General features: G+C 43.3%; 1 protein-coding gene across 2 annotated transcripts in view; it reads right to left on the bottom strand.

The window, feature by feature from the left end:
• col21a1 (collagen, type XXI, alpha 1) overlaps positions 1–20,430 on the bottom strand; it is an 85,506-nt gene that overhangs the window by 39,011 nt on the left and 26,065 nt on the right. For both annotated transcript variants that reach the window (XM_084092266.1, XM_084092265.1), the window contains exons 13-16: positions 19,661–19,714; positions 18,426–18,479; positions 18,282–18,335; positions 17,342–17,395 (exon numbers count right to left, since the gene is read on the bottom strand). In XM_084092266.1, coding sequence (XP_083948392.1) covers positions 17,342–17,395; positions 18,282–18,335; positions 18,426–18,479; positions 19,661–19,714 — 216 coding nt within the window. The remainder of the gene's footprint in view (positions 1–17,341; positions 17,396–18,281; positions 18,336–18,425; positions 18,480–19,660; positions 19,715–20,430) is intronic.

Here is a 20,430-nt window from a genome sequence, read left to right as displayed (position 1 = left end):
GCTGGGGGACTACGTCTCCGTTCCCTTCTTCAGGGAACGAGGGTTACATGCGTAACAGAGACGTTCCCTTTCAGTCGGTCACGTACAACGTAGTCGACGTGTCGAGTGATTGGGATCCCTACTAAAATGCCACTAGTGCTGCCAGTGCTGGACAAAAGCCTCCTGATCCTCCCGCATATTGAGGCGGATATAGGACAAGGCTTAGGCCAGGAAAGTCACTGCTGTTCCACAGGACCACTGGGAAACCATACCTTTCGTTGGAAGGCATACACTGCGGAAGCTACATCCTGCCCGAAGGAGGTAACGTGGAGAATACAAATATGGACTGAGCAAACTTAGCGGGCAGTACAACATATGGAATGTCACTGAGGTGGCTCCAGCCGATAACAGGCGGGAGACGCAACCAGTCAGTGACAGCAGAGCAGGCTCTGCCAAGGGAAGACACGGGCTTGCTGCAGGGAGTCAACCCATGGAAGAATACACATATGGGATCGCCGTAGGGATCACAACATATGGTCCCCACCTAACACAAGTTACCAAGCATACAAGTGATAGGTCTAGCACTGGACGCTCCGCCACGTCCAACACCGAAGGGGTGAGGAGGAACTCAACAGGGTTCGGAAGAGGGAACTCAACTGGAGCAAAAAGGCGCACTTATCCAGTCCATAGGAGGGGAATGGCGCAGCATGCTGACACTACAAACCGGGCTACGGTGAAGCTGGCTTTGTGTGAAGGGAGCCCACGGAAAGCAACCGGCTCGACACATAGGCTATTTTCCTAGCGAATGTGCTGGTGTCGCCCAGCCCACAGCTCTAATTTTGTCAGCGAGGCACTCATGTCAACGCCCAGGAAGGAGCTACACTCTCTTTTTGGAGGAGCTCACTACCCAGGTGGGCACGGTGCACCTTGGGAAACTCAACAAGATGATGGCAACACTAATCTTTTAGTGGGCCAACCTCTGCATGGAAACCACCTTCCCTTCTGCTAGTTTCCGAAACAGACGAGAGCTGGAGAGGTCCTGTGACTTTAAATTCTGTCCTGAAAAACTGCAAGGTGGGAGGAACAGAGAAAAGTCAGGGCTGGATCCGCCTCCTCTGGGGCAGCGCTTGCAGGCTCACCACCTGGTCCCGTTTTAAGGGAGAGGTAGGAACCTTGGGCACATATCCAGGCTGGGGTCTCATATTAGTGAGAGTTAGCCGGCCTGAAACCAGGCACGATTCGTTGACCGAAAATGTGTGCAGGTCCCCTACCTTCTTGATAGAGCAAGCAAACAGGAGAACTGTTTCTTAAAAACAGAATTTTTAACTCAACTGCCTGCAGTGCTCAGGGGAGGTCTCAGAGTGAAGTAGCACTTGAGATAGGTCCCAAGCAGGTATAGAGGGGGCGCAAGGAAGAATTCATCTTCTTGCACCGCTCAGGAACCTGACGATCAAGTCGTACTTCCTATATCTCGACTGCATCCTGATGACGTTAATATAAGGGCATCATAATTTTGAGGGTGGAGCGGAACAGCCATGCTCCGACCCATCTTCTGCAGGAAGGAAGCACAGAATTGATCAAACACTCGGGGGTCTTCCCGTGACAAGAACACCAACAACGAACAGGTTCTACTTCAGATTGTAAGCAAGCCTCATTTTTTTAGAGGGAGCTCTCGCAGAAGATATAGCATCTACGTTCTTTTAGAGGTAGATAGCTGAACCACCGCAACGGAACCTGGATTTCTCCGGTTCAGTGCGGGTGCCAACGGTGCCCCATCCCTGAGAAGTCTCAGAGGAATGAGTCAGGAAGGCTGTCTGGGGAACGAGGTCCTAGTTGGGCCATTATGGGCCAACTAAAAGAACCTGCTCCTTCTTACCCGACTTGTGATGTGCAAGAGGGCTCACTGGGTAATTAACGCATTCTGCGAAGGCCCCGGCATCAGCTGTAAGCCGGTGTCTCCGTGTTTAAAGAAGTAAACAACTGGCAAGGGGACAAGATCAGAGTGGCAACAGATGTAACTGAGTGGCCCCGAAGATATCCCGGACAGCTGGACCGCCTGAGGATGGAGTCTCCACTCTCTTCGGCAACGGGCTGTCGTGAGGCCATATGGGCGGCACGATTGAGCAGGCCGGAATTTAAAGTGGAAGAAGCGACCTCAGAAGCTTCTGACTCCATTGGAGGAGGTGGCGGGTGAGTTGTGACATGCGAGGGAAGCCTATGAGCAACGGTCACTGTACTGGGCGGTGCATCTTGCTGAGCAAAGGAAACTGCTATTTTCAACTCGAGGCAATTAAATGCCAATGCAGTGTGAGGTATACCCAAGCCCTCCTTACTGCATGCCCGTTATATGTGGCCCCTGAGCTAGTGTTTAGTAGACACTTGTTCTAGGAGCGATTAGCCCGGAGAAATGAAAAGGCCTGAACACTGCTGAGAGTTTGGCAGCATACCAGGTGTTGTTAAAACATGGAGCGTGCTGCTCTGCCACAGCCACCTAGGGACTTAGTCATGAAGTCAGTGCTGAAGCGGTCATCATATGGAGGAAACCGGCTATATGCGGCTGCATCTACCATATGCCCCAGGAGCCTCTGAAGGTTATTCAGTGGGACCCTTTCTCACTTTTAAGCACCGACCGGACACGTTCCAGTTAACCCTCTGGGGTCTGAGGTGTTTTTGGGGCCCTTGAGATGTTTTGACATGACCTGACATTTGTGCTTATTTCAGCTACTTACAACATACTATTGGCCAACATGTAATTTTGTTGTATTCAGCACAAACTCTGCTACAATAATATGTGAGCAAAATGGATGTACATGTTTGCATTTTATAGAAAAAAAATATTATGTGTGATTAGTATGTTTTGGGAAAAACATTGTCACTGCAATAAGGCCATTTAACACATACTGAATAGTTGTCCACAAGACTTTGGAATTACTATTCTTGTAGGCTAGAATTTTTTCTACAAAATGAGGTGAAAATCTTTCTGACCACTCTTTCACAAACAACAATATAACGTACTGCTGTATGCGTGGGCCATGAATATTAATGTGATTCACACCAGGGGTGTGACTAAAGACACTCCCCCCATGGCTAATGGGCCATCAAGGTGCTGTGAGGCAGCCTGAACAAAGAATGAGGAACTAAGAATGATTCACTGATGAATAAAAAGTTAAAAAGAACAGCAATTTTTCAAAATAGAAATCTTTTCTAACAATGGAAAGACTTAAAGTTATTACTATCACTTAATACATCCTTTCCAAAAAAGAAAGAAAAAAAGACCAAAGTTTTTTATAATTTTTTATAAACAAATATTTTTATTCAAAGAATACACCTCCGAACTGGAAAAAAGCTCCTCAGTCCGTGGACAAGTTACTCCTTGAAGACCCAACTGGCTATGTAGCACTCGAAGGGAGGGACTTGTACTGAGACTTCGACCCCTCAACGCAAGACACAGGATGGCCCATGTTTGCAGAGGAGTGGATATCTGAAGTACGTGTCCTTCAGGTCCCACGCTGCAGACCATTCACGGGGATGAGCATTAGTAATGCATACTGTGTTGTAACTTGAACGGAGGCTTGAAAAAGGGCCCGAATCAAGCACACAGTTTCACTATAGTTTGAGTACAATGAAGAACAGGCCTCACTTGGAAGCCTATCTTCATATCGGCTGGAGGAACGGCTCGATCCCAACCTTCGCCAGTACATGGGCGGGTGCCGGACGAACTGAAACGTCTTTAGCCGAGTCTGATGATACAAGAACCGGCTGAGTCGGTTGGGAGCACCTTTCAGTGCTACAACGGACCAACACAGGGGGCCCAAGGTATCAGAGTGAGGCAGCGGGCTAGAGAACAGGGACCCAGCTCGGAAGGCCCGAAGGCGGCCCGAAGTAGGGTCTGAGTGATTAACACCTGTCTCTAGTTTTTGTAGCGGCAGAGAGTGCGTGAGAAGGCATGACCGGGTCCTCGAACACACTCAATGCTAGCTAATGAAGCTGAGTCTGTTGGTACGGAGGAACCGCTGGATCAGCCAGGAGCACCGTGTAGTGCTACAACTGAGCGATGCAGGGGAACCACGGATACCACAGACTTCTAGGTAAAAAAGAAGAGGTTCTGAGTGTGTAGTGTGACTCTTACCTGTCTGTTCATGGCGGCAGAGAGTGCATGAGAAGGCGTGACCGGGTCCTCGAACCGCACCCAACTGCCAGCTGGTGATACAAGAGGTTGCTGAGGGGTGCAAGGCTTTACAGGGTCGCACACCGCCAGTCTGGCCCTCTTTGAACACAGGAACAGAGGAAACTGCTCTTTCTTTGAAGTGTGGGTACCGCCGGCTTCGCCGTTTTTGAGCGCCAGTGGCGGAACAGTCACTCACATACAACAAAGCCTCCACCCGGCCAGGGGTAAGAGTGGATCAGACCAACTCCAAGAGCATCCTCCTCCATCCCTGAGTGGCCCGCTCAGGAACGCTTTTGCTGTCGCTTGCCACCTGGCTTGGCAGCGCCTAGAGCGGCTGAGCGCCCCTACTCTGGCTGGCTCTCTGCCTTCTTCTCTGACTGCGCGCGCACCTCCCCAAGTGGACGAGGCATTTTATGCTTGACGTGCTCGCCGTATACTATTCTTTGAAATGACAGCGGGCGACTCGTCCTCTAAACCATCAGGAATCAGCAGTGAGAAGAAGTAATTAGGTACACTCGTGAATGTTGATTTAAAGCGGTTTACCGCTATACCGCGGGAATTTCTTGCTTTTCAACCGCGGTAAGAAAAAATCCATACCGTCCCAGCCCTACTCGAAAATGACAGGCTCCCTAGCGTGATCCCAATCAGTCAACACGTCGACTACATCGAATGTGACCGACTGAAAGGGAACAGGCAGTTATTTGAGTAATGCTGGAGCAGGGTTGGAACTGAAGTCTGCAGAAAGGAGAATAACAGGGAGCTGAGTTGGCTTACTGAGTTGGATTTCTGCACACTCGCGAATCCTCTCATTAACCTCTCATTTGACACAATGTAAATAATTAGGGAAGCACCGATATGAAAATTTTGGCCGATATCGATAATAGGGGTGGGCATACTAGCAGCATACTTGTAGTAAATGAATACATACAAACTTCAGCATATATGCTTAAGTTTGTATTCATTTACTGAATCTCTAGCTTTTAATAATAGACTTCTAACCAACATCCTCCTGTTATTTCCAATGAGAAACATAATCCTTCAGACTAAAAAAACAAAAACATTTTGCTGTAGCAAAATCACAAACAGTTTTCGTTCAAAAATATAGGATTATGTACCAGCAGCTCTCATACAAACATAATGCTTGTGGACTTACGCATATTCTGAATAATTAGTAACATACAAAGCCGCTCTTATACACAACTTAATAATAAAGAGTTATGACTTGAAATGTTTGCTGTATACCACAATCAAAAACAGCTTATACAAAAAAAGTGAATGAACATCTGCAGAGAGCACAGTCAAAATGTAACTTTTTGTGACTGGCATTGCACTGATACACACTGTGAGTGTGAATCTCTAGCATTTAATAATAGACTTCTAACCAACATCCTCCTGTTATTTCCAATGAGAAACATAATCCTTCAGACTAAAAAAAAACAAAACAAAAAAAACATTTTGCTGTAGCAAAATCATAAACAGTTTTCGTTAAAAAATGTAGGATTATGTACCAGCAGCTCTCATACAAACATAATGCTTGTGGACTTACACATATTCTGAATAATTAGTAACATACAAAGCCGCTCTTATACACAACTAAATAATAAAGAGTTATGACTTGAAATGTTTGCTGTATACCACAATCAAAAACAGCTTATACAAAAAAAGAATGAACATCTGCAGAGAGCACAGTCAAAATGTAACTTTTTGTGACTGACACTGCACTGATACATACTGTGAGTGTGGAGGGCAGTGTAACGTACGTATAACAGATCGATTTACAGCATATAGCATGTGAAAACTAAACAATACAGAAACAAATACAAACTCTCATACAAAAAATACTAAATAGGTCACAATGAAATTGCCAATATTCCATACGTTAGCTTTTAACGAAGAGGGTGCCGTTCGAGTTTGGCGCTCAGCCATCATGCTTCTCTGTTATGTGCACGCCACAGACTGTCCATGCACTGCATGTCCACTTTAGAGTTCCGTCAATATTACGTTATTAGAAAAAAAATGTATTTTAGAAAATCTATTTTTGACATTTGTGAATCGATTCAGAATCGTCCACGTCCGCAACGCGATGCATCTAAGAATCATTTTTTTCCCCCACCCCTTATTGATAACGTTAAGTCTTTATATTTGAAAGCCGATAACTGATATATTGGCCGATAAATCTAATTCCAAGTTTTTATATAATTTTTGAGAGCCTGATTACGAAAACAAAAATCGTACCATTAAAAGCCATGTCCCAAACACACAATTATAATGTTCTCATTATAATTTTATGTAGCCGATATGACAGACTTGTGCTGCTCATGTTGCACTGAACCGAATTTCCCTTTTTTGAAGTGATTCCAATCATATTTCAAGCAATACAAATCCATCATGGTGAACAGTGCGCATCTGAAGTGTTTCAGCTGAAGGAAATAATACATTATTTATCGGCTTTAATATATCGGCCAAATTTTCTTACCAGGCTGATAACGATAACAGTAAAAATGAACATATATTGGCCGATACCGATATGGTGGCCGATATATCGTGCATCCCTATAAATAAGAGATTCATTGTGCAGTGTAGACAGATTCATAGATTATTACGGAACTTGGTGAGATCACAATGAATGAGATGAGTGACAGCTTTTTAGTGATTATAAAGGGAACACACTTTGCGGCTATACTGTATATAATCCATTGAATAAAGGTTTTTTTTTCATGCTGCTAAGAGGACTGATGGCCCATTTCATGCTGCAAAATTTTGGAAGTGTCATCTGCATATAAATGCAGACTTCATTCTCAAAATGGCAATGACTGACATAGTGATAACTAGCATAGGACAAAAATATGGCATGTCAAAATAGATATGCATTAAGCAATGTAAATGCAGACTAATAGATTCACAGAATTTAAAAAAAAAATTATATTCCAATAATTTGTAAAAGTAATGACTTGTAAATAATCTTAAATGTCTCACTGTACATTGCTACTCTTGTTATGATGGAGCGATTGCTTGCTTAGTTATTACATCTGCACTTTACAAGAGTACCCTTGCTAATTTCAGAAGCACCCTTGACTGATTCTTAATTGTCCATCTGACAGTAAAATTTAAATGTGACTTTTTAGTAAATTTGAAACGTCTCGGTTACCAATGTAACCCTCGTTCCCTGAAGGAGGGAATGGAGACTTAGTCGATCGTATACCGACTGTATGGGATAACGCCTAGTGAGCCCAATCACAATGATTACTCTTAAAATCAAGCCAACAAGCTTTGGCAGGTGCGTAATCAATGCCCCGCCTTACCCTACGGGTATAAACACGGAAGTGGATGCACCTACCAGTTGTTTTTCGCTGAGGAGCAGATCGTGCTCCAGTCAGTGGTGGTCCAGTAGAAGTGGCAAGGGGACTAAGTCTCCGTTCCCTCCTTCAGGGAACGAGGGTTACATTGGTAGGTGGTGACTCTGGAGGTGACTCTGCCGAAGGAAGATACAAGCTTACCGTAGGAAGCATGCCGTAGAGAAATACACATACGGGATCACCGTAGAGATCACAACGTATGGGCCCCACCTAACACAAGTTTCACAAGCATACAAGTGATAGGACTATTATCAGACGCTCCGCCACGTCTACTACCGACAGGGGGCTCGGAGGAACTCAATAGGGTTCCGTAGAACTCACCAGAGTAAATTTACGCACTTATCCAGTCCAAGGAGGGGAATGGTGTAGCAAGCCGACACTAAACTCAGGCTAAGTGAGGCTGACTTCAATGAAGGAGCCTACTAAGCCGTGAGTTCAGTACACATTAGTGTAATGTTGCCCAACCCCTAACACAATATCTGTTCAGCAAGGCACCCATGTCGACGCTTAGGAAAGAGCACACGCTCCAGATGGAGGGACTCTTAACCCAAGTGGACACGGTGCACCTTGGACTTCCAACAAGATGATGGCCACACATTCCCACGTGGGCCAACCATCGCACAGGGAACCGCCCTCCTTTCTGCTGGTCCCCAAACAGACAAGTAGTTAGTCCGGCACCGAGACTTTGTGTTCTGTTCTACCACCGCAGAGCGAGAGAAGCAGAGAAAAGTCAGGGCTGGGTCCATGAGAACATCATCACCCAGAAAGGTGGCGCGGAAGCCGCACCCCACAATTCTAGTGCAGGAGGGAAGTGACAAAATGACCGAACATCTCAGGGGTTCTTATTTCTAAGAACACCAATGAACCGGTTCTACTTCGGATCGCAAGCAGGCCTCCAGTATGGAGGGGGCTCACGCAGAAGTACAGACCCTTTCCAAAAAATTAGGATGCTTGAAGTCCAGTGTGAAATTTCCACAGTCTGTGTTGGTTTGGGGAGCCATGTCATCGGCTGGTGTTGGTCCACTGTGCTGTCCACTCAACGCAGCCGTCTACCAGGACATTTTCAGAGCACTTCATGCTTCCTTCAGCAGACAAGCTTTATGGAGATGCTGACTTCATTTTCCAGCAGGATTTGCACCTGCCCACACTGCCAAAAGAACCAAAACCTGGTTCAATGACCATGGTATGTATCACTGTGTAATTACTGATTTACTGATTTCATGTAATATTCAAATTTTTTGAAATTCTGTTTTCGTGGGTTTTATGAGCTGGAAGCCCAAATTATGTACAAATAAACAACTAAATACTTGAAATTGTTTAAGTTGTGGGCCCTGAATCTATAATCTATGGAAGTTTAACGTTTTGAATGGAATTATGGAAATAAATAAACTTTTCCATGATATTCTAATTTTTTGGAAAGGGTCTGTATTGGTATCCATAGCTCTTTCAGAGGTAGATACTGAACCACCACAACCAAGCTGCCGTTTAGGGCTCAGTGCGGGTGCCATCGATGCCCATCTCTGAGTGACTCAGAGGAAGTCAGAAGGCTCTCGAGGAATAAGCCTAGTTGGGCCAGAACGGGGCAACTGAAGACTGTTCCATTCTGACATAGCACAGCTGACGTGCAAGAAAGCACACCGGGGAACGCCCTTAGCGTGAACCCTGACGTCAGTTCGTTCCAATACAACCACTATCCCCAGTGAGTAGCAAAAAGATAGGGGAATACCCAAAGCAGCACGGATGACCCAGTGCAGCCCCGAGAATCCTCCCTACTGACACCTAGGGGGATGGGGTTTCCACTCTCTTATGGCGTTTGCTATCATGAGGCCCTGAGGCGGCATGATTGAGCAGGCCAGAGTTCTACTGTGGAGAAGCGTACCCAGCTTCAGCCTCATCGGAGGTAGTGGCAGGCGAGTTTGGACCAGCGAGGAAGCCCTTGAATTATCCTCGCTGAAACTCTAGGCGAAAAGACGCCAATGTAGTCTGACACACCCAACTTAACTGACTACATGCCCGTTATATATGGCCCCTGCGCTCATGTCCCCAGATCTGGTCTAGAGTCGCTGACACGAAAAACAAGACCTGTACACGGCTAAGGGTTTGGTAGCACACCACGTGAGTGTGCTACTCTGCCACGGCCACTAGCGAATCTGGTCATAAAGTCAATGTTGAAGCGGTCAACACATGGAGGAAACCATCCAGGATGGCTGTGTCTCACACATGCCCCTAGAGCCTCTGAAATTAATCAGTGGGACCCTTTCTCACCCCAACACTGACCGGACATGTCCCCTGAGGAACATGTAAACCAAGTTCACCTCCAGACTAAGAAAGGTTCCTCTCCGTTTAGCAAAGGAACCCCTCTCAGTTGACCTGCGAACCCCACTGGCTATGCAGCACTCGTAGGGTAAGGACCCGTACCGAGACCTCCACCCCAGACGCCAGGCACGGGATGACCCATGTCTCGCGGAATAGTGGAGCCCAAAGTACTGATCCAGCAGGTCCTTCATTGCAACCACTGAAGGACCACAGTTTTACCTGCTGTGTGAAAACTGAACAGGACTTTTTATCTTCCAAAAAAGGCCCGAACAGTAAACACAGATCCCAATGAACTCACTGTAACCCAAGTATTACAGAAACGGATCCCATAGAGACCCGTTTCCATATCGGCTGGAGGAATGGCCTCACCGCAACCCTCACCAGTGGGAAGCGATGACCACACTCGTCATGGTACTACCTGCACACATAGTGACACAAGCAGCACCAGACCGAACGGGTGCCAGACGAACTGAATCGCCTTAGCCGAGTCAAAAATACACAAACCAATCGAGACGATCAGGAACACTTTTCAGCGCTACAACTGACCACCCCAAAAGGCTCAGCGTACCAGACCTACTCAGAATGAGGCAACGGTTCGGAGGCAGAGACCTAGCTTCAGAGACCAGGTCTGCCTCCTTAGTTAGCAGCAGAGTGCGTGAGAAGGCATGAGCGGGTCCTCGAACGCATTACTGCTAACTAATGAAGCTGAGTCTCTAGCATAAGGAAAAAAGCTGAAACAGCCAGGAACACCTCACGGCGCTACACCAGTGAATCAACAGAATTCCAGATACCATCAACCACAACTTCAGTAAACAGGGACTCTACTCGGAAGGCCCGTAGGCGGCCCGAGACTGAATCGTGTACATGTAATTGCACTTACCCGTTTCCCTCGTTTCAGAGGATCTCAAAATAGCGTGGGACACCCAACCGATACCGAATCACCATAATGAGGGCTGGTGATACAGACGTGGCTGTTGATGTCAGGCTCCTGAGTTGCACACCTACAGCTCATCTCTGCTAATGCTCAGGGATAAAGAAATTTGCTCTTTCTTTGAAAATGTAGGTACCGCTGGCCCCGATTTTACGGGGAGCCAGCAGCGGAACAGACATACACAAACAAAGACTCCCCCCGGTCCTCCACCGAGGGGAGGGAGTGAACCGGTACCATCTCCAAGAACAAAATCCCATCCCTGGACCACCAAGGTGGACATCGCCAGACCGATTGCGCGAGCTGCAACCTTTGTACCCCGGAGGGCAAAATCGGTTGCAATGCGGAGCTCACCCATGAGCTCACGATCTGCACTACTCTCGTGCATGTCCATGAGTGCCTGGGCCTGGTGGACCTGAAGCAACGCCATGGCATGCAGCGAAGATGCGGCCTGCCCACAGGCCTTGTAAGCTCTGCCCGCCAAAGCAGACGAGAACTTACAGGCCTTAGAGGGGAGACGAGGTCTCCCTTCCAGGAGGTAGCAGTCGCTGGACACAGTTGCATCGCAACAGACCGCTCCACTGGGGGATCGCCTCGTAACCCTTATCCGCACGTCCATCGAGGGTAGTGAGGGAGGAGGGGCTACCAAGCCTGTTTCTGGCAGAGAAAGGTGCCTTCCACGACCTATGGAGCTCCTCATGCACTTCAGGAAAGAAAGGTACCAGAGCGGCGGGCTGAGAACCAGACCGGCCCTCTCCAAGAAACCAATCATCCAACCGAGACGGTTCGGGACGCGGTGGAGTATTCCACACAAGCCCGACCGCCTCGGTGGCCTTCTTGAGCATAGCCGTCATCTCAGGATCAAACATCGGCGTCGCCACCCTCCTGGAGGAGGGCAATGGCACGGAGCATGGAGTCTTCCTCCGTCAAATCAAGCTCCCCCTCTGATGCTGCGATGGACATCCCATCGTCCGGAGTCGCCCCAAAAGAAATGTCCGGTCGGTCCATCACAGAGGGACCGGCGCATTCCTGCTGAGCTTCCCCCGGCTGCGATGCCTGAGAAACGGGAGGGATCCACGGGGCCACGCCGGGTGGATTACCCCTCACCGTAACTCTCAGATCACCCGTACCCTGCAGCATTCCAGGTTTCCCCTGGGAGGTTAACCCAGGGGGCGCTCTAGAATGGGGCAAAGACACAGGGACTACACTTCCGAGTTTAACGGAAGCGAGTCTCAATCTTAGCACCGAGATGATCATATCCCCGCAATGAGGACATGAATCATCCACAAGAGCCGCTTCAGCGTGCTAAATGCCCAGGCACGTGACACAGCTTTCGTGGCCGTTAGAGGACGACAGAGACCGACCGCACCCAGAAACGCACGGATGAAATGGCATCTTGAAAAAGACACACAAATCACAACCGTGTTTGCTCTTTTAGAAATGGGACCCGTCACCAGAGCCGGAGCACACAGGGGAACAACCGCGGCAACACTCGAAAGTGAAGCACTCACTACTTCAGAGACCATCAGAATGAACCGATCAGCTCCGAAAGCGAAAGACAACTGGTAGGTGCATCCACTTCCGTGTTTATACCCGTAGGGTAAGGCGGGGCGTGATTACGCACCTGCCAAAGCTTGTTGGCTTGATTTTAAGAGTAATCAGAGTGATCGGGCTCACTAGGCGTTATCCCATACAGTTGGTATACGACCGACTAAGTCGAACGTTACCCGACTGAAAGGGAACTAAAGTTCTAGTAAATGTCTACTTGTCCACCTGACAGTAAAATTAGGCTAAAATGTATGAAAATTAAAATCCATTTGCATAATTGTGATTATATCAATGGTGAACAATGGATTGTGATTTGTATCACAACATGTGTATTTGTTATGATGCATACATCTCAATTTTAACAATGAAAAGTAATATACTGACAATGATGCATGTGCAACAACAACGTGCATAGTTCTGATTGTCTTAACATATTATAACTATCACAATAGGGTTGGTTTCGATTAATATCGAAAGCTATATGCTTCATATGTAGATCTGTTTGACATTTTGTATCGGGAGTCGATACCTAAGATTCCTTGCCCTGAAAAACGTTGAAGACCCCTGGTATATGTGCATATTGTGAAAGGCCTCCCTCCACCCCAACACTTTTAAAACTAGCGATGTTTTGATTATCTGCATCTCTTTCTTTATATGCTGTTTCTTTGTGCTGTAGGTCTGTAAGAAACTGAGAAACAGCTGTCTTGATTTCATCTGCCAGGATTTTGGCAGTGCCTTCTGAACATCGTCTTACTGAAGTTAAACAAGAATCAATGCATAAATGTTTTAAGCAACTATTGCCAAGTACAATGTTTAGACGTCAGTACCGCAAATGTTATGCTGTAAATTGTTATTGGCAGGTCCTTCTTGAGCAGGGCATAGAACATTATCCACAGTGGGAAAATATAGGCTAACATATACAGTGGCGTGGCCCCAAACGTATTTTGACAAACGCATGAAACGACAACTGCCATTTATTTTAAAGTTAACTCAACAACACTTTTCAAAGTTTTTCAAATATATCAAAGTAGTAGGTTTTATTTGGACTGTATTTTTTTGTTTGGTAGAAGTTAGTGAAACATGTCCAAAGTTAATGTGAGGAACTACACCTGTTGTTACCCGTTACCCTGCTAGGACACCTGTGTGAACTTGAGGGGAACTGCATTCATACATGGGCTGTGTCCGAAATCGCCCCCTATACCCTTAAATAGGGCAGTATTTGAGGGGACAGCCATTTGTAGTGTTGTTCGAAACCATAGTGGACGTTACTGAGTGCACTCATTCAATCCCATATTGCATCTCAATAATGAGTGTACAAGCGATGTGCGCTCAACAGCTAAAGAATACCCATAATGCACTATGAGTCATGCACCGAATGAATTCCCGCGTCTGACCATAAGATGGCGCCCGCAGCTGAATCATCCATCTATCCATTTTCCAAACCGCTGTGGCTACAGCATAATATCATACAGGTATATCTTCCTTTTTAATTGATTATTAAATAGTTTTCATAAGGTTTATCCATGACAAGAGTTCAAGATAATCTTTTCATTACTCCTGGAGCTGCCAGTTTACTAAAATTCTAATGATTATTAAACAGCAAGTACAAGCTATGCAAAAGCAACAGCCCTTCCGGCACACTCAGTGTCCGAATTTACTCACTCGTTTTCATTCACTCCTTCAAGTGAACTAAATTAGTTGAGTAATGTATAGGGGATAGTGAATGAGGGTATAGGTGGCGATTTCGAACACAGCTATACACTAAAATCACACTGACACCATTTGGTTAAAATTCATTGTAAAAATTGCTCAGAAAAGTTAGTTCAGAGAAAAGTTATAGCCTCACGCAGTGTAAACTGAGTGAAGGCATCCGACTTAGCTAACAGCACACTCTATGCTTCTTTCTCTGACACATACGCAAAGAGATAGAGATATTCCTGTCAAAATGACAGAATTAGTTTGGAATTAAAGCTTTTATGACTAAGCAGAAGCCACTGCCGGCTAAGTCTGGCAAGTACACAAAAAATTACAAGCCAATGGGGATTCTATTGTCAGTGTGTGTAAAGGGTTGTTGTTTGCTTCTTGTTTTTCTTTTTAAGTTTTAAAGTTTGTCATCGAATGCAATGAAAATCATCTAATTTAAGTGAGTAAATGTTTAATTATCCTTGAACAATTTCCAATAAGGTTCAATTAGGTAAAGCATAAGATATCATGAACCAACAATAAGTGTTACCAATTTTGATCATTCTTTTTGGGGCCATTGCATGTTTATGATTCATTGTTTAAGGTCTAAAGGTAGTATTCATTTAAATAGCCTCAGTAAACAGTAATAAACAGTTGGTGGTTTATGAATGAACAGCAAAATAAACAATGTTTTACAATTTTAGCATATCCAACAAAGCCACCTTGGGCATTTTCCATGATAAGCGGAAGCAGATGTTTGGTCTGAGTTTGCTCTGCAGGGACCAGTAAAAGAACATGGAAACTTGTTGCAAAAAGTACCTTCCATTGCTTTGAGGACATAAATTCTCATGTCACTGAAAATGACCTTGGAAAAGAATAGTACAAGATGTAAAAACTAAACTTGGCTAACAGTGAGTGTTAATGTATATAGTGCATGATTTCCCCCCCCAAACTAGTTAAGCACCAATTATCAATTACCAATTACCCGTGCAATGCCCAAGCTTTGACAACATATTTCTGTTTCTGTAATGCCAGTAAAGTACTAAAATTAAACTGAAACTCAATTAATTGAACTGAATTAAAGGAGAAGTTCACTTTCAAAAAAACTTTTGCTGATAATTTACTCACCCCCATGTCATCCAAGATGTCCATGTCTTTCTTTCTTCAGTCGCAAAGAAATTAAGGTTTTTGATGAAAACATTCCAGGATTTCCCCCCATGTAATGGATTCTATTGGGACCCAAACGGTAGAAGGTCCAAATGACAGTTTCAGTGCAGCTTCAAAGGGCTTTAAACGATACCAGACGGTGAATAAGGGTCTTATCTAGCGAAACGATCGGTCATTTCCAAAATAAATAAAAAAGTTTAAGTTTTATAAGCACAAACGCTCGCCTTGCTCTGTTCTGTGATGCGCGTTGAAGACGTCACGTAATATGCAATTACGTTGAAAAGGTCACGCTTGACGTGTTTACAAATGTGCGGAAGGAGGACCATATACACATTTTCAAATGTATTTGTGTCAGTTTATCGTTTAAAATGCCCATTCGTGTGCGTATCCTGGGTGTTTTAATATTAAAAAGCCAAAAAGAACATTTTCTTCAGGACAGAAATTTTTCAAGCATGACCTTTTCAACGTAATTGCGTATTACGTGACGTCACGAACGCGCATCACAGAACAGAGCAAGGCGAACATTTGTGCTTATAAAACTTAAACTTTTTTATTTATTTTGGAAATGACCGATCGTTTCGCTAGATAAGACCCTTATTCATCGTCTGGTATCGTTTAAAGCCCTTTGAAGCTGCACTTAAACTGTCATTTGGACCTTCTACCGTTTGGGTCCCAATAGAATCCATTACATGGGGGGAAATCCTGGAATGTTTTCATCAAAAACCTTAATTTCTTTGCGACTGAAGAAAGAAAGACATGGACATCTTGGATGACATGGGGGTGAGTAAATTATCAGCAAAAGTTTTTTTGAAAGTGAACTTCTCCTTTAATTGCAATAGAATCTCACTAATTACTGTAGTGACCAAATTACATGACCAAAAGTAATGTCTGCCAAAGGAGAACTGACATTTCCAAACTTTAAAATTTTGTGAAATATAGTTGTGCTTGGGGTGTAAAACTCATTTAAGTTGTATGCGCCATTTCAATTGTTTCATTTGTGAAATGCAGTGAAACATGCCGAATTGTGCGGACATCTTTTTTTGCCGTGTTAGCCTTATTATTAGCAGTGGTGTAAAGCATTTGAGTAAATGTAATTAGTTACTGTACTTAAAGCATAACTTTTCAACTTTTTCAGCATTTTCAACCCTGTATTGTTACAATATCAGTAGTATATGTATGAACAATGTTTACTCGTTCTCTGCATTACCTGGACTAAGAAATTCACGTTTATTTGTCAGCAGAAGTCCGCTGGATGACGTGCTTTGCATGTCACCCTTTTGACAGCTCCAAGGCTTTTGTGAAATTCTCTTTCTATTGTCTAGGCAGTCAAGTTTTATTGAAAGCCCATTTTGCCAGCGGTAAAGTAGGCTACCCCTTTAAGTATCTTTTTGGCTACTTTGTATCTGTGTTTACTATATTTACTGTGTATCAAAGATATTAGACACTTTTCTCTCTACTTGACTAATTTTTTTAAATAAGTATAAAGACTTTGTGATGAGTAGTGCAGTTACTCATTGATTATTAGATATATTTTTTTGTGTTTTAGTAAAAATGGCCAAGAGCAAGGAGCCATCCTCTGCAATTCACTTTGGATATTGCTTGTTTTCTGGATTTGAATGGTTGCAATGTCCCCAGAATAATGATCTGGTACCATTTATTCGATTTTTGTACTATGTTGGGTTAACCACTTGATGTTCAATGTAAAATCTAGATCCTGAAGCAAATGCTGAGAATGAACTAAATCATCTAAAATGAGAGGCATTGTACTGTATACATTTAGTCTGCTTGCTGTTTATCCCAAGACCAGCTAGATGGCTCCAGTTAGCAGACTTTCATTATACCCAGTAGAGCCACAAAACTATGGCTCTTAGAGCCCATTTCTCTAAAGAAGAGTTCAACTGCCAGCGCTAGTCTGTTGAAAAGCATTGCTGAGTCACTCATGGTTTTTTCTAAGGCTACATAGAAATATTCTTCTGTCCTGTCCAGGTGCAAAGACTTAACCACCAATAAGACTTCAAATCATGTCAATTCAGTGAGCCAAACTGGGAAATTGTATTAGATGCAGTAAAAAGAGTGTATTTCTCACGGGTTGCTATGCTCAAATGCTGCCTGGTATTATTTAACAGCTTGCACTTCAATGCGGTCCACCCACTAAAACACCTGGCAATGATCTTAGCTGTTTTAAGATATACTCACAGGATGTCCCTCTCTTCCATCCACTCCAGGAATTCCAGGCGGTCCTGGATCTCCCTGAAGAGACAAAGATCACATAGTCAGAATAATAGTGCAACTTTGCACTATTATTGGATAGGAGTGTTTGAAATTTATTGGAAAGTAGTCAATATTTTTGTATTTCAATTTGGTGATGCAGACAATAGGCTACACACAGGAGAAAAGGAATTCAGGAGACATAATTGTTCTAAAACTGAGCACGTTTTTCATGTGGAGAACATTACATTTCACTTCAAATGCATCTTTTTTTATTATAAACAAGATGCTGGAAAAAATGGCATGCCACTGAATCTGCTGGGAATCAAATCAAGAAAGCAACCGTGTGTTTTGCAGATCTTGGCGTCTCATGACTTTGAGAACATGAGGCACTGCAAAGCATTATTAATGTCTCTTAAAGCAAGGGGTATGATAGACAAGAAGGTGTGTAAGCAAGGAGTACTTAATCATGGCAATTTTGTCAACATAATGATTATAATTATGTAAAGACATTGATAAGCTGCCCAGGGTGCGTATATTACTTTTCTCTAGCTAAACTTTAATGGAGTAGTGCATGTTTATAGAATATCTGAAACTAAGCATATAATCCAGGATTTATCATATAGGCAACCACCAAGATGTTGACGAACAGCTTGGTTTAATATAAGCCATCTGCAAGCCTGGAAAAAGACAGTGTAGATCAGCATGAAAGAGGAAACAATGGTGCAAACCTTTTTATGGCTTTCCATAAGGAGATTCTGTACTACCATAATTTTTCATGCAATTCTGTCAAATAATACAGCATTTTAGGATCTTGCGTATCCTCGTTTAAGTGAGCTTGCCAAATATTCTCAATGGTCCATGTTCACAGTTCAAGGAAGCCAATAAACATTTTTTTTACGGTGAGAAGAACTAGATCAGTACAGACCTTTAGACCAATTCCTCCCGGAATTCCGTCTTTTCCATCCCTGCCAGGTGCCCCCTTGATAAACACACACACACACACAAATGGCATTAAAGCATAATTACTGACCACTTACAAAAATTAAGAGAAATTCAGTGATATACATACAGGCTCTCCTGGATATCCAAGTGGACCAGAAGGGCCTCTACTCCCTTTTTCTCCCTAAGACAGACAGTATGTCAGTTAATGCAATAAGTTATTGGAACACAACAAACGAATGAGGTTGCAATGCTGTTCAAGTCATTAACAGATTTGTTTTGTGAAAGATATTATTATATTTATCCAAATGTCCAATGAAGAGCTGAGGCATAGTAAAAATCCAAAGTCAGTGTTTCTACAAACAGTCTTAGAACAAGACCACAAAGCATTACTGCTCAGGGCTGCGTTTCCAAAAAGCATCGTAAGCCTATGTTGATCGTAATCGTACGACTGATCTTAATATTATGGTCTGTTTCCCAAAAGCATCGTAGCTTAAGTAGCACTTGAAAATCTTCGTAGATCTACGAGTGCTCTGGAGTAATCGTACATCCCCAAGTGCATCGTAAGAAGACAGATTTATGAGGACACCCGCAGGACAACCGGCAGATTACACCTTTAACTTTATTCAAATGCAATGTGATTATAATATAAGGTTTTGATTGTACTTTATTGAACACTTTATTACTCTTTTTTTGTTGTTGGTTAAATTAATGTATAAATTAAATAATTAAAAAGGTCAGAAAACAAAACAAAAAATAGAAATAATTTAATCTAATAATTTTAATCAAAATTAAATGAATGAACAAAATAAATAAATAAAATAAATCCTTTAAATCTGTTAAAAATAACATCTTTGTTTCGCTCTATCTCCTCTAAAAGGACATTAATTTCATCTTTTTGAAAGGTATCTTTTCTTTTCTTTCTTTTTTTTGTTTTTTTGTTCAGCCATTTTGTCAGTGCCTCCGCCTGTAGGTGTTTTATATAGACTTGTCTTGATTGCTAATCCACAACAGATGACAATTATTAGGTTAAACGTTCAGAATACGATTCTGGACAGCGACTCTTAAGTAGCACATAGAGCGCGCGTTCATGTTAAGTACATTTTTGGGAAACGCTCGTGGAATTGCTGCGGGCGTTCATAACCTTGCACGTAGAAAGCGCTCTTAAGAGCTAAGATACATCGTTATCGGGAAACCCGGCCCAGGTGGTGACATAGAGAAGTATTTACCAAATTTTTCCTGAATGTCAAGTGTAACAAATTCTCATATCAACAGGCATAAATAAAACTTCCTTTGAGAGCTGGAAATAAAAAGGGGAAGCTCTATGCTCTGTATGGAATTAAGAAAATAGGAAAGTAACCATACCACTTGCCCATCTTTGCCTGGTGGTCCTTGTATACCTTGAGTACCAAAAGATCCCTAGTGAGAAAACATAACATAATGTAAAACATTTATTTTCAGTGTAAATATATATTTTAAAAAAATGTATTTGGGTGACCTTTATTTAAAATTGAGTTCAAAGTCAAACCGGTACATAAAGTTATACAGTGACCTCAACTAGTATTTGGACAATTCTAAATCACGCATAAAAATATATGAATGTCACTACAAACTATTTGGCATCTGCGAACATCCCCTCAAGTTATAGACATGTTCTACTTTGACAGCCAGGATACACAAAACTTTGTCTTCATTTGAAACATTATACTGTTTTATCATTTAAACCATGGAATTGTTTTTTGTGTGCTTGTGTTATCTTTCTTTAAAATACATTCTGCTTTGTTATCAAATGCTTCAGTCTTACATATTTACAGTAAGGATCCAAAGGCTATATGTTTAAATAAAGATATGGAACCTGTGTCGCGGTGTGAGAAGGCAGAATCGCGACACACCCCTTCCAACTCCCAGAGTTATCCTTCCCATCCAGATCCAATGCTACCACATCTTTAAATTACTATTAGTATTACTTGAAGTTAACATAAAATACGTAGACCCACACCACAAAACTAGTTGAGGATAAATTCTTTCAAATTGGGCAATTCCAGCGTTATGGATGTGACATTTGCAGTAAAAACTTGAAATATAAATTCTCAGAAAATGCATTTAAAACCAATATATTGAAACGTCTATTTATA

The sequence above is a fragment of the Abramis brama genome (assembly GCF_963993115.1).
Source record: "Abramis brama genome assembly, chromosome: 19".
In the NCBI taxonomy this organism is placed as follows: domain Eukaryota; kingdom Metazoa; phylum Chordata; class Actinopteri; order Cypriniformes; family Leuciscidae; genus Abramis; species Abramis brama.
Note: the sequence above shows the minus strand (reverse complement) of the source record. Positions and strands in the feature narration are given on the sequence as shown.